Genomic DNA, 15,745 nt, shown 5'->3' with positions numbered 1-15,745 from the left:
GAGAATTAAAAGTCTACAACATCGTGATTTTTCAGATTTTTGTAAAGCAGAAACCTAATATAATACATTTAAGAGGTACATAACTATTTTGCCAAATGCACAATGTCTTTATGATAGTGTATATACATAATCTGAAGGTTTTTGTTTAATACAAAACAGCTCAAGTCTGAAAAGGGGAAGAGAGATGACCATGTCTGCTACAGATGCAAGACTTAATTAGGTACTAATTAAAGAGATTCTACAGAGTTCTGAAGGGACAGGCTCATCTCTCCACAGTTACACACTATGCACAGTATGTCACAGCTCCACTTACATATTCCCCGTAGGTCTCCTGTGCCGGGGGCGGCGGGAGGGGCCGGTATCCTGCAGGAGGGGGGACTCCTCTTGCCCTGGGTGCCAGAAGTCCCCGGCTACGACTGACTGGTCCTCTGCTGGGAGGCACTCCCCTGGGTGCTGGTGCCCCTCTGGGTACTCCTGCTGGTGGTGGAGGCACCCCTCCACGGCCCCTGTGAACACATGGATCACTTACCATTAAACACCAGACCCTGGGCCTCCCTTCCAACACCTCCCTCCTGCACACCACGGCAATTTTGCTTTGCTACAGCCAGAAAAAGTCCAAAAGAGATTTAGAGTTTGTCATTTTTCTGTATGTTTAAATCCAACTACGCACATTATGGAAAGAACACACACTAGACACAGGATTCAGTATTGAAATTTGTATTGGCTTGAGCCATTCTCACATACACAGACACACCCAAAACCATCTGCTGGAATCAGTCAACTTCACTAGACTTTGACTTCTAGCACGTGAAATCTCAATCATGGAATAACAGATTAATTTGAAGGTGTCAGGCTATATCATACTCAAACCCTGCACAGAGGAATCAGTTGCAACTCCTTTCTGATCCTGTGCAAGCTCCTAAACACAACCCAAAAATCACACTGCATGTGAGATACTGAATGGGTCACAAAAATTACATTTTTTCTGGTTCTGAAGAGATTTCTAGATGTTGCAGTAAACATCCAAACATGTGCAGGGTGATTATAGGATATAACCTGATGTTCTGTATGTATTTAAAAACAAGAAATAACAGTATATTTGGTTTAAAAATTCTGAAAGTGTGATAAGCATTAACTTGCATTCCATTACTTTGGTCACTTAACATATGGATGAAAAATATGAGACTGCAGGTAAACCGGTTTTCAAAAACATTTGATCTTTTTAGAGATGGCCTCTCCTCCTGCCTCCCTGCAGTAAAGGGAGAGACCTAGAGGTACAATCTGTGAGAAACTGGCATAATTTAGTCTCTTTTAAACATTGCTAATAGACATCTCCTTTTTAAAGGAGATAATTTCACCCCATGGACTATAATTGAGTCTAAATGACTGCTGTGGGCATACAGACTTGTTCCAAGGAAGTCAGACCCTCATTGTATACTCTAACAGATACATAGAAGGAAACAAAGCACAAGCTCTACACCACCTTTCTATCTATCAAACCATTATCTAATTAATCTCAAGAGTAGTAATTGAGTGAAAATACTGTCCTGATTTCAGTAGAAATTTCCAATTTAAACAATATTATAAAAGTCCAGATTAGGCCTTAGGATTTCCTATCCCATTTCATATAACTTCACATTGGTGAAGTAATCAGAAAACGAGGTAATCATTTTATCACAAATAATCAGTATTTCAAAAACTGCATCACTGAATGAGGAATGCAAAAATGTAAAGACACCATCAGGATTGATTTTATTAATTCTAATTACTGATCAAAACACAGTCACAAAGTATTTTAAACAAGCCTAGAGAGTAAGTGATTTAAAACTGTGCTTATTACTTGGTTTTGGCTAATCTGTAGAATGCCTCCTCAGGACAGGGTACCAGCTGCTTATTTGACTTCATTGTAGTGGGGGCAGGGGTGAGCAGTGAAGTTCCCAGACACAGCCTGCTGAAGTAATATAAAGAAATAGCAAATGTGATACTTTCCAAGTGAAGCCGAAGAAAGGGAAATGAACCTATTGGCATAGACAATAGTCAATACCAAGTCAAAAAAAGACATTAAAGATTCAAGAATCACTAGGCATAATCGTGGCATCCTTCAGACAGGGTGCGAGTGAAAGCAGGAAATGGGACATGCTGAAAAATATGGAAAAGCATTTGAGGGAAGAAAAAAAGTACAGTTTTTCAAGCTAGCATAGATTTATTCTTGGAGTAATTAGAACACCAGATCCATGTGATGAGGTCTTTTCTGCATTTCTAAAAACAGTTAATAGGAGTGGAATGGTGATGGGTGGGAAACAATATTTCTCTTATGAGATCATTTATTATTTTAACTTATAACTTTAGGAGTTACTGTAGGAGGAATGAATAATCTGAGATGTACAGTTCTGTATTACACCACTCAGATGGTTACTGCACCAGGCTGGAAGAGACTAGAAAGGCATCAAGAAAGGTAACCCAGTGACAGGAGAGTTCAATCATCACCACAGAGATTGGAGTCATGTCTGGGAACGATGCTAAGAGTAAATTTTTAGAAACTGTAAATTGTTGTTCCTTTAGGAAGTTATCAGGGAACTAAGGCTTGATTGACATTAACAGTGAACAGAAACTCAAAATATTGAGGAACCACTTGAACAGGAACCTTTGCATACCTTTGCAAAAACAACAGATCAACTCAGGTGTTACTTAAATTGAAAAGGGCAGCTACATGAATTATGTTTAAAACTGTTTAAATGAGTAAGATGTATATACATCATATGGGAAGACAAATCCTATGGGAAGTCAGAGCAAACACAAAATTGTCAAAAAAGAAAAGCTTGAGAAAGGGTAAAAGGGGCTCAGTAAGGCTAGAACAGGTTTTAAAAGAGGTATCGCTTGAAGGGCTGAACCCAACTCTAACCTCAAAGGAAAAATGCTAATTAAAAAAAAAATCTTATGAGATCATTTATGATTTTGACTTATAACTTTAGGAGTTACTGTAGGAGGAATGAATCTAAGATGTACAGTTCTGTATTACACCACTCAGATGGTTACTGCATCTACAGGTCAGAGATAACTAAAGTCTTTCAAACCTTCCAGAATCAGGAAACCTGCCAGAGTGAGCCTAGACCACCAGTGCAGAACAATGTGTATCTATGAACGTATACATGTACGTATACATGAAGATTTTGCTGCACAATGGAAAAGACTAGACAGTGTTCTCATGGAAGAGCTGTTCTTACAGTAATCCATTGGATAGTGCTGCCAATGTTCTAGAGACAAATTACAGAACAAAAGGAACAAATAAAAGTGCACTGTTCTTCTATAAACTGCAACAGGGTTCAGATGCCTACTCTTTAATCTGTAGCCGAATCCCAATCTGAATGTTTCAGAAAGGAAAATAGCAAAAAAACCCCAGATTATAAAAGGGGACACTTGGGAGTTAATACATATGCATGTTTAAATTCAAACATCCCAACATTATATGAAGTAATAGGTTCCGCTGTATGACTATATATAGAACATCTAGAAATAAGATTGGCCCAGAGGTCAGGATGTTAAATTATACATATTAGAATATTAAAAAAAAATTTAGAAATATTGGAATATGTAGAATATAGAAAATATTAGAAAATATAAGAAGATTAGAAAAAAGAGTACATACAACTTTTTTAGTCAACTGTGTATATTCGCAGTCTTGTTTCCTCATTTTGAAGAAAATCAAAATAACTGGAAGTACAGAAATTATGTCAAAGATGACACAGTCTAGAACAGCTTACAGATCAGGAACAATTAAGTAGATAAGGCAGTTCATACTAGAAGTGACAGCTGAGGCTTATCTGATGGATCCAATAGAAACAAAGGAACGGAGAAGGCTGAGGGGTGCCCTCGTCTTCCTCAAGAGCAGGAGTGGAGCAGGAGTTGCTGATCTCCTCTCTGGTGACTAGTGACAGGAAGAACAAAACTGAATAAAGCTGATTTTGAAATTTCGTTCTTTCACTTTCTTGGCCTTTCCATCACCTAATCAATTATTTTTGAGGGGTAATCAGCTGCTTCTCAGACCTCTGAAGAAACTGCACAGAGGGTCTGTTTTCTACGCTTTCTCCTCTACAACTGTCTCACCTACGAATTAAAAAACCTTAGTGCAACTACTAAAATTTAATTAATTCTACATATTTCAGCCAAATCAAGACATCTCGGCTCTGTTTTATCACATTCACCAAGACACCTTACCATCAAATCAAACATCATGACTCCTAGACCCCTTTCACTGCTTGCTTCTTTGCCCAGGGACATCATTCTGCAACCCAAACTTCAGCTGCCATTACCAACTCTTGGTCTTTGCTAAGAGCCTACTGACTAGTTTTATTTTCTTTATAAAAACTTTATAACAAGTTGCAAGTTATCAAAACAGTCATCTGTCAGCCCATGTCAGCCTTGACTACCTGCTCATATTCTGAAATACAAGAAAGGTCTTTTTGTCTTTATTTTCCCTCCTCACTACCACGCTGTCACCTTTCAGAAGTCTTTTGAATGTCCTCTATAACCCAGTACCCATAAAAACATCTTTTGGTGTCGAGACTGCCAATATACCCAGGATAACGGTGTGCACAAATGAGCACTGAACCTCCCATATGTCTGTCTCCAAACTGAGTATTTTCAGCTTTGAAACAGAGTTAAAGTGTTTTATTTTCAGGACACATGAAATAAAAAGGTCCTTGCCAGTAATCCCTCAGATGTATGATACTGCAAATACACAAGTACTGAAGCATCACAGGGGACACTGTTTGATTGTCTTTTTGCTACATTTTTAGGTACCTATTAACTGTAATTTCTATTAAACACACACTAATAGTTAAATAGACATTAAACACTCAGTAAATCCTACCTTCTAGCCAGGTGCTGTTACTGTCACTTCCAGACACTCTTTAGCAACAAAATGACCATCTATGCACTTGAGACCATTGTGCCCTGCCCTCAAAAACATTTTACTGCTTGATTATTATGGCTTTAAGAGAATTTGAAATATTTGTTTCATCTTTATCAACACTTTGGCTTTGATTTTCCTGAACTTATTCATCTGACAGTGGTGAATCCAGTGAAGGAAGTTAACCCTTCCCCATTAAACATACAGAAAATTTAGATAGCTTAATTCTGAAAAATTTTACTTCCAGTGCTGGGTAACTAACTTATAGACTCTGCATTAAAGAAGTTATTCCTCATATCTGGATACGATCGACTAGACTAAATAAAGTAAATCCCAGTAACTCATTTACTATTTAATATTAAATAACGTATTTAATAATTCACTACAAAATGGGAGGAATAGTCTAATTTAACTCCCACACGTCACATCATCCTTTGAAGATATCATGAAAACTATTTTTGTTTGAACCTGACTTCTCCCATTATGTTATTTCATTACTTATACTTGCACTTTAGTATACGAGGAAAATAAAAAGAATAAGTGAAGCACAATATCTATAAAGCTATCAAACATACATCAGAGGAGGCGAGAAAAAGCCTCAAAAGTGGCAGGTTGTGCTAAAGTGATTTGTAAACACTAGTAATGATAGAAAATGGTGTATGTCTATAAACCTGGAAAGCACACCTTTACTGTGCCCAGTCAAAGTATTAGTTAAGTCTTGTATTTTGTGATTAACATATTGTTTGAATCAAGAGTTTAATGTGTGGAAAAATATTCTCAAGAAAATCTAATACCATTTAGAATTACTTTATACTATGTTAGATTCAAAAGATTCATGAGTGTCTAGAAGTAATTCACGTGTACTAATCTAATTGTTGATTCCCATTAAAATAGCATTTTACCCATTCATACAATTTATATACTTCCTATTTGGCCTTTACTAGCAATAATAATTGACATTTCTACTTCATAGTAGTCCCATAGAACACTATCACAGAATCACAGAATCAGCTGGGTTGGAAAAGACCTTTGAGATCATCAACCCTTGATCCAACCCCGCCGTGGTTACCAGACCATGGCACTAAGTGCCACATCCAGTCTCATCTTAAAAACCTCCAGGGAAGGAGAATCCACCACTTCCCTGGGCAGCCCATTCCAATGCCTGATTACCCTCTCTGTAAAGAATTTCTTCCTAATATCAAACCTAAACTTCCCCAGTACAACTTAAGACCATTCCCTCTTGTCTTACTGATAGCTGCCTGGAAGAAGAGACCAACCCTCACCTGGCTACAACCTCCTTTCAGGGAGTTGTAGAGAGTGATGAGGTCTCCCCTGAGCCTCCTCTTCTCCAGGCTAAACAACCCCAGCTCCCTCAGCCTCTCCTCATAGGACTTGTGCTCCAATCCCTTCACCAGCCTTGTTGCTCCTCTCTGGACCTGCTCCAGCACCTCAATATCCTTCCTGAACTGAGAGGTCCAGAACTGGACACAGTACTCCAGGTGGGACCTCACCAGTGCTGAGTACAGGGGAAGAATCAGTTCCCTGGACCTGTTGGCCACACTGTTCCTGATCCAGGCCAGGATGCCATTGGCCCTCTTGGCCATCTGGGCACACTGCTGGCTCCTGTTCAGCTTCCTGTCAGTCCAGACTCCCAGGTCCCTTTCTGCCTGGCTGCTCTCCAGCCACTCTGTGCCCAGCCTGTAGCACTGCAGGGGGTTGTTGTGGTCAAAGTGCAGGACCTGGCACTTGGCCTTGTTGAACCTCATCCTGTTGGAATCAGCCCAACTCTCCAGTTTGTCCAGGTCCCTCTGCAGAGCCCTCCTGCCATCCAGCTGATCGACACTCCCCCCCAATTTGGTGTCATCTGCAAATTAGCTAATGGTGGACTCCATCCCCTCATCTAAATCATCAATAAAGATATTAAACAGAACTGGGTCCAACACTGATCCCTGGGGGACACCACTAATGACCGGCCACCAACTGGATGCAGCACCGTTCACCACCACTCTCTGGGCCCGGCCCTCCAGCCGGTTCCTAACCCAGCACAGAGTGCCCTTGTCCAAGCCGTGGGCTGCAGCTTTTCCAGGAGTGTGCCATGGGAGACAGTGTCAAAGGCTTTGCTGAAGTCCAGGTAGACACATCCACAGCCTTCCCCTTATCCACCAGGCAGGTCACTTGATCATAAAAGGCGATCAGGCTGGTCAGACAGGACCTGCCCTTCCTAAACCCGTGCTGGCTGGGTCTGGTCCCTTGTCCATCTTGTAGGTGTTGTGTGATTGCACTGAGGATGATCTGCTCCATGACCTTGCCAGGCACTGAGGTCAGGTTGACAGGCCTGTAGTTTCCCGGGTCCTCCTTCAGGCCCTTTTTGTGGATTGGCGTGACATTTGCCAACGTCCAATCATCTGGGACCTCCCCAGTGAGCCAGGACTGTTGGTAAATGATGGAAAGTGGCTTGGCGAGCTCTCCCGCCAGTTCCCTCATCACCCTTGGGTGGATCCCATCTGGTCCCATGGACTTGTGGGGATTCAAGTGGCTCAGCAGGTCGTTAACTTTTTCCTCCTGGATTACAGGGGGGCTATCCAGCTTCTTATCTCTGTCTACAAGCTCCAGAAGTCAGCTGTCCTCAGGACAACCTGTCTTACCCTCGAAAACTGAGGCAAAGAAGGTGTTAAATACCTCAGCCTTTTCCTCGTCTTTGATAACTATGTTATCCCCCCTATCCAATAAAGAATGGAGGTTTTCCTTGCCCCTCCTTTTGCTATTGATGTATCTTTAGAAAGATTTTTTGTTATCCTTAACAGAAGTGGCAAGATTCAGTTCAAATTGTGCCTTTGTCTCTCTAATTTTCTTCCTACATGACCTAATTACATTCCTAAACTCTTTTTTCCATAATTGGTAAGCTCTCTTTTTTACCCTAATTTCCTTCAAAATCTCCCTGTTCAGCCAGATCGGTCGGGTTCCCCGTGGGCTTGGCTTTCAGCACACTGGGACAGCCTGCTCCTGTGCTTTCAAGACATCCTTCTTGAAGCATGTCCATCCCTCCTGGACCCCTTTGTTTTCAAGGGTTGCTTCCCAGGGTACACTCTGAATAGGTCAAAATCTGCTCTGCAGAAGTCTAGCATAGAGGTTTTATTGATGGCCCTCCTTGCATCCCTGAGTATTGAAAACTCTATTATTTCATGGTCACTGCGCCCTAGACGGCCTCCAACCACTACATCTCCCACAAGCCCCTCTCTGTGAATAGCAGGTCTATCAGGGCCCCACCCCTGGTAGGTTCATTTACCAGTTGGAGCAGGAAATTATCTTCTATATGCTCTAGGGCTCTCCTAGACTGCCTCTTCTCGACTGTGTGGAGTTCCCAGCAGACATCTGGCAGGTTAAAGTCATCCACAAGAACAAGGGCTGGTGATTGAGACATCTGCCAGCTGCTTGTAGAATAATTCATCACCCTCATCATCATCCTTGGGGGGTCTGTAACAGACTCCCACCAGGATGTCAGCCTTGTTGGCCTTCCCCCTGATTCTGGTCCACAGGCACTCAACCTTATCGTTACTGACCTCGAGTTCTACAGTCAAGAGACTCTCCAACACACAGAGCCACCCCTCCATCTCTCCTACCCTGCCTGTCCCTTCTGAAGAGCTTGTAGCCACCCATGGCAGCACTCCAGTCATGAGAGTCATCCCATCACGTTTCCATGATGGTGACTATGTCACAGCTTTCCTGCTGCACAAAGTTTCTAGGATTTGTTTCCAGCAAACTAAGTTACTGCCCTTGACCACAGCAGCAGGCAGAGCATCTCACGGATACTCCTCTCCAGCTGCCCTCAGCAACAACTACTTTATCTTTTCATGTATCACTTTCTTTGCTCTAAAATCATACTGATTTTTATTTCAAGTTTCACCTTTCACTGGATATTTAAAGTTAGTAAAATTACTCCAATCATAAAAATCACAGCTGGAATCAGTTCACAGCTTTCCTTCACTTTCTTTCAGTCAAACAAAAATTGATGAATATGCTTTTCAATATCTCCCCCTAGAAGTAGTAAATGGAAAAATAGCTTTAAAATAAAAATACTTGTAAAATTTAGAACGAGTTCCCTAACACTATATTATTCAATGAGGAAACACTTGGAATTCTTTAATTTTAGCATTCACAGTTCTATAACATCTGCAGGGATTTAGAGTGTTCAATAAACAGATCTAACAAATTTGGTTACCAGATGTTGATACATTTTCTTCTTTTGAGCACAGTCAGCTACATTCAATGTTCCCTAAACAGCAAATATTTTTGTTTAGGTTTTATATTAGACATCTGAAAAGTAACAGACCTGTTATTTTGGTGCTGACAATTTAAAATATTAAACACTGATACTGGATACAACTCAGAGCTCGTATTTCTGCCTTATCTTTTTTTTAAAAAAGAGTCACCACAGAAGCTTTATTTCACACTTCTATTTGAAAACATATATTTGTTTATGTTTCAATTTTGTGAAACATGGGAGATCACAAAATTAAAACAAAACACAGTGAACATTAATACCTCCCTTTGGCCTAGATCCTGAACTGGCTTTGTCAAATATTTCTTTTGTGCTACAGACCTTTTGCATTTCACTACTTACATATTATACACAAAAAGTTTTTGTTCAAAAAAAGAAACTAGTTGATTTCAGATATATGGCAGGAGAACAGCTGGAATTTGTGAACACAGTGCAGCAGTGATCCACATCAGCTCATCTCACTTCTAACATGTAAGACAAGTTCTAACTTACACCTCCTATAAGTTATTTTTCCCCAGAAAAAGTGACAGTCATTCAACCATCAGGATCCCAGCCACGCATATACTGAGATATGATTAAGAAAAAATGGGAAAAGTAAAAAAACTCCACACTCTCATGAAAGCAGAAACAGGAAATTCACCATTTCTTTAATTAAACTATTCCTAGATGTTTGCTTTTTTCTCCCCTCACCTTAGTGAAACCAAAATACCTGTTTTCAAATACAATTCCTCTCAATCTGTGGAGCGAACTCAGGCAGCTCTCCCTCGTTGTGGCCTTTCAATACTGAAGGGGGGCTGCTTATAAGAAAGATTGAGATGTTTTATCAGGGTCCGTAGTGACAGGACAAGGGACAACGGCTTTAAATTTAAAGAGGGCAGGTTTAGATTAGACAAATTTATGATGAGGATGGTGAGGCACTGGCACAGGTTGCCCACAGAAATTTTGGAAGCCCCATCCCTGCAAGCGTTCAAGGCCAGGCTGGAAGGGGCTTTGAGCAACCTGGTCTAGTGGAAGGTGTCCCTGCCCATGACTGGGAGGCTGAAATTCGATGATCTTTAAAGGTCCCTTCTAATCTAAGCCATCCTATGATTCCAGCAGTGATTTCTAGGTGTAGAGTGACATGAATTGGTTCCCCATATGCCATCCCAATGTATCAAGGAACCTTTAGCCATATTCTTAGACTTACTATTATCATCCTCTAGAATTTCACTTTTCTAAGACATCTTGGTTGGAGTCACAATTGAGGGATCCTTAAATCTTATTTTTGTTCTTAAAATACAAATGGGACTTTTCTGAAAGGAAATGTTACTTTTGTTGCAAAATGTCCTTAGAGGTGTACATTATCAAGTATAGAATCATAGAAGGGTTTGTGTTGGAAGGGACCTTAAAGAGCATTTAGTTCCAACCCAACTGCCATAGGCAGAGACATCTTCGACTATGATAACATATGTCTATTTTGAGTCTTTAGTTAATCAGAAGTCTCAAATTACATTTTGGTTGTTATTTATTTTGCACTGATTCAGGATGAGAATAAAAATGCATTAAAGAAACACTGATTCTGAAAGACTTACGTTTTCTAGGTTCTCACCATAACAGCACCACATTAAACACCATGGATCCTCAAAGTTTGCTACCATAATAAATTAAAAAGCAGCCAGTATGATCATTTTATATAATTGCCCCAAAAAGCAACAAAAATTTAAGAACATCGTCAGTTTATAATAAAACACAAAGGAATGAAACCCAGACTTTCACCACTTTCCCTTCTTGTTGTACAGAAGAAACAGGTATGTTAAAATAGGTTAAGTGCTCAGCATAAACACTATGGAAAATAGAAGTGTTTGATTACATCTGAAGGTCATCTTTATCAGCATTAGGAACAAAAACTGGGGGGTAAGGCAGGGGAGAAGGAAGAAAGTCCAAGATCAATGATGAGAAAAGAACATTGCTAAAGGCAAAGCTCATAAACACACACACAGCCCTTCTGGAACAAATTCCATTGACTCACACTCAAAACCTTACTTGGCTCTGGAGTCATAAAAATTTAGTCAAGAAAATCTGGAACAAGCCAGAGAAAGTAGAAAGAGTTACCAAACCACGATCATTAGGAAATTATTTACCCCATATAGGAATACCTGTGCATAAGTTAAAATTTTTGTATGCAAGCAGAAATGTATTGTTTCCCACAAAATAAAATTTTGTCATGGAGCTAAAAATAGATTTGATAAGATGCATTATCTCCAGTTTCAACATGTCTGACAAGGAGCAAAAAAAGCATGGCTTAATACTTTTTTTAAGTAAAACTACTCAGGAGTAATAAAGGCTTAAAATGCGTGAATTTAAACACTCATATTGCATCCTCAACAGGATGTTTCACATATCAAGGTTGGTATCTTAAAACCATTCCCTAGATTACAAAGAAAGGTTAGGATCAAGGTTTTAGACTTCATTTTACTAGTTTTCTGAGGGCTTTGCTTCAGCCTCTCCTGGATATCTCAGAGATGCTTTCTATTGAAACTGTTCTATCCAACACTGAGACAAAGCCTTTAAAGCTTTGCTTCAACAAAAGTATTACTCACTGAAATCCATTTCTGTTAAAAAAGAATCAGAGCATTATAACTGAGTTTGAGATCTTCAGCTCAATGGCTGCAGAATCTGAGTAGCAACAACACTGAATTTCATTTCAGGAATATGATAACAGCTTCAATTTTAGGGCAAAAAGTCTTGGAGTTTAAGACAAGCCTTGAAGCAAGGACAAGTCAAACAAACTTATATCCTTTCCCTTTTCTTTAGAACGTATATGAGAAATGGCAATGACAAAACCACAATCTTTTACTGTCATATCCAAAACAAAGACTAATAACTCTTAAATTTACCCTGAAGATAATTATTGTAGGCCAACTACGAGGCATACTGTGAACTATGTAACAGCATGTATCTCTTGCTTAAAAATGTAGATTTGGAAATATAATTTCCCAAAATCCAGAGGATAGAACTAGCCATGTTAGAAATGCAGTACTATAAAAAGTTATTTACATATGCACATACTAGGTACTAGCAGGAAATTAGTTATCAAGCTTTAGTAATAAGATCAGACCAAACAATTTCAGTATCGCAGAAATAGCTGAAGGACATGAAAAATGAAATAAACTTGAAATAGTACTGCAAATGTATCTGTAGCAGAGCCATTACAAGCATCTATGGCCAAGTTACAAACAGTTAAGAACTGAAATAAAATTTGCAAAAAAAAAATCTCCAAAATCAAATGAGGTCTCTAATTTGAAAGTACTTTTGTACTTTTAGCTGATTACGACGATGAAGAGGTCAAACTTGGTATATAATTACCACTACTCAGAAAATCAAAATCAAGAAAAGCAGAATATATATATTACACAGTTTTACTTAATACAAGAACAAAAGTTTGTTGATTGAGAGAACTTTTTTTCCTCACAGGACATGACCTACAGTACGTATAAATTCTTGAAATTAAGATTCACTCTGCATTGCATTTGCAATCATTATCAGGATACATGCAACTAGGCAGAACTGTATAAATGGAGTTTTTCCTTAGTGCTGGTTCTTCTAACATGCTTTTATCATGAGGTAAAACACTTCAGAGTATTGTATTTTAATTGTTTTAGAAGCTGAAATGCGAGTTTCAAGTTGCATTAACAAAAACTGTAGGCACAACTGAAGAAAATAGTTTGCTATAGGAAACAGTCACACTTAGCTGCTGCAGCCACAAATTCTGTATTGTAACACAAACAGTTATGAACTTTATTTAGTTTTTGTTTTCACATTTCAGGACTCCAAGGAGTTGAAACTGTCATCTCAGTACTGCAAGGAAGAAAGGGAATACTGCAGTAAAAGTAAAACATTTCCTGTGACAAAGAGAAACAAAGCAAAAGCAGCAGACTTCGCCTATTCCTGAATCAAACAAGCGCCACTTTTCACAAAAGTGCAACTCACACTCCAGAGCATTTCTCTATCATTTCATCATGACTGTGAAAACTTAGCAATACAGTAAAAATGGAATACATATATTCTGTTAGAGATATTGTATGAAATTCATATGTCAATCAAGACAGATTTACCAGTTTTTCAAAGCAGTGAACTCCACAGGGCCTAAAGACAGACCCCACATGCACCTAAGGAGTAACTCAAGGCTGCAAGTCAAGATGCTTACAGTAAGGTTGAACACCTTGGATGATGTACATTGCTTAACAAAGGTAGCGTTCAAGCGTCAAGACAAAATCCAGCATCATTGTTAATTTAGTCCAAACTCAGACTATTAATAAAGCAAGGTTGTTTCCCTGATCTTTTAACTCTTCTTTTGAGAGTCCTTCATGTATTTAACTGTTGTACTCTGGGGGGAAATTGTGTTTCAAGGGAGAAGCCTAACATATGTACATTCCAATGAAATTCCACTTACCTGGACAAAGCAGGAACTGGCACTCCTCTTGCTCGAATAGATGCTTTCCCACGAACGACTGGAACTTCCGCAGTTTCTGAACCACCATTTAAATATGTCAATTCTTGAAGCTGTGCCTGTCTGATTTCATCGTTGTAGTCCTAAAACAGGGGGAATAAAGTGAGGAAAAAAACCAAACTGTTCACCCACCACTCCCACCAAACACTTGCTCCTGAAAGTTTCCTCTTAAAAAGTTGAACATCCCACTGAAAAAGTTTAATATGCACAATAAGATAGGAATATTACTCAGTCACAAAATTATTTAAAAATTCTACATTTTAATTGCCATTTTTGCTCAGGCATGTTTTTCTTTCCCTTTGCATATTATTTCTATATAGCTTTACCAATTAAAATGCTAATGTTAGAATGCTGCAGAGATAGGACGAAACAACAAAAAAAAATCAAGGTCTGATATTCTGAACTGACATCCCGTTTGTAGTTCCAGCTGTAGAATGACTGGGTGTTAAAAGCAGGAAAAATCCCACTGCCTGGTGATGCACAGGAATAAAGAATTAGTACACTGGTGAGAGTAGCTCATGAAAATGAAGGAATAGATTAGATATCCACACCTTTAAAATCAGGAGATAAGAATGAACAAGGACATTCAGTCAATATACGCATACAACACTGTCTACAAAAGAGCTCAAAAATTATATCCTATAATATGCAACAGTAAAGAAGCTGAGGACATATATCTTATTTCTGTCTGCACAAAACCTGTATTCTAAAGATCTAGCAAAAAGAAAGCTCAAGTTTTTATACACGGAATTAATATGGTACTTGTCAAACACGCAGCTTTCAGGGACCTTGAGCTAACCTCCAAAACAAGCACATCCCACAGGAATAAAACAGATACAGCACTGAACACTTGAGCTACACATTTTTCTATCATTTATCCTCTGCTTCAAGTGAGCCAAAATAATGTATGTAAAGGTGAATCAAAGAAATATTTTACTGAATGTGCATACATATAAACTATCAAAATATTAATAGGTCTTCCCATAGGAATGGAGTGATACTTCTGATACAACAGCCCTTACTTCCTGCAAATCCTCCCATCTCAAGAAAGGTTTGTTCCAATACCACCCATTTTTCAATTCAATTGCAAAACAAAGAATCTGCATCTAATTACAAATCTGAATTTATTACATTTATTCACTAGACAGGTACTAAAAGAATGTCAGGCACTCTTACAGACAACTCTGAAACACAATCCTGAATTGAAAGGACATTAAAAGTTCCATGAATTCAAATATCTCAGTTATCCTTGAAACATTCTGCTTCTCCAAGATTTTTACAAACAAAAATAAGAAAGTTCTCCTTTCAATGCCACTGCTGAAGGTAGTTACTAGTGTTAAAAGTGGCACTTTTTGTCCAAGCTGTCTTGAATAGGTTCTGAAATTTAACTTCAACTGCCCCCCTGAGATTATCTTCTATTTAGCAGCAGAAATCAACTAGCAAGCATGAAGAAAAAGGTCTCGAAGACTGAATTAACTGTTTCAAATGGGATAACTGAAGCTTTTGAGAAACAGATTCCATTATTAAACAGCTGGGACCCAATACCCAACCAATCCATTGCAGGGTGTAGACTAGAAACAGGAAGCTGAACACTCTTCTGGCCAACTAGTGTGCAGAGACCCATTTTATATTTGTTGCTGGATCAGAACTGTCTACAAACGCAAAATTCTACATAACGTATGGAACAAAACTTTCATCTTGATAAAAAAATGCCAAGGAACTGTACCACCGATGTACAGGTACCAAAGTTCTGGCAGTCTGTATCAGAGATGCTCTTTATAACTTCTCCACAAAATGTCCTCTTCAGAATTGGACTCCTGGAAAAATACCTTTGATCGTTTTATATTAATTTCATTTAATTCCTTAGCAAAGATGTGCCTGGGTTGCCACTGTGCATGTTGGGTCCTTTTTTTACTTTTCTCCCTGATGCTCTCATTTTCCTGCAACACATTACTAGCACAGCAGCAGCCTTAGGTCACAGACAAGGGCTCCACTGTGCAAAGCACAGAACAGAAAACATGGTCCTTATCACACATGCCAGAGGCAGCAGGAGGATATGGAGTGGAGG

The 15,745-nt window shown here is 39.1% G+C and overlaps 1 protein-coding gene across 3 annotated transcripts in view; it reads right to left on the bottom strand.

Moving 5' to 3' along the window:
- Positions 1 to 15,745, bottom strand: part of KHDRBS3 (KH RNA binding domain containing, signal transduction associated 3) — a 98,411-nt gene that overhangs the window by 34,461 nt on the left and 48,205 nt on the right. For 2 of the 3 annotated variants that reach the window (XR_003534400.1, XM_027684471.1), the window contains exons 5-7: positions 13,621 to 13,760; positions 1,841 to 1,951; positions 314 to 506 (exon numbers count right to left, since the gene is read on the bottom strand). Coding sequence is in view for 2 of the 3 variants with exons in the window: in XM_027684471.1 (XP_027540272.1) it covers positions 314 to 506; positions 1,841 to 1,951; positions 13,621 to 13,760 (444 nt within the window). In the remaining variant the exon portion in view is untranslated. The remainder of the gene's footprint in view (positions 1 to 313; positions 507 to 1,840; positions 1,952 to 13,620; positions 13,761 to 15,745) is intronic. The other variant, XM_027684473.1, reaches the window with a different exon arrangement.

This window comes from Neopelma chrysocephalum, unplaced genomic scaffold, assembly GCF_003984885.1.
Source record: "Neopelma chrysocephalum unplaced genomic scaffold, ASM398488v2 Primary Assembly neopelma1_66, whole genome shotgun sequence".
NCBI classification, from domain to species: Eukaryota; Metazoa; Chordata; class Aves; order Passeriformes; family Pipridae; genus Neopelma; species Neopelma chrysocephalum.
Note: the sequence above shows the minus strand (reverse complement) of the source record. Positions and strands in the feature narration are given on the sequence as shown.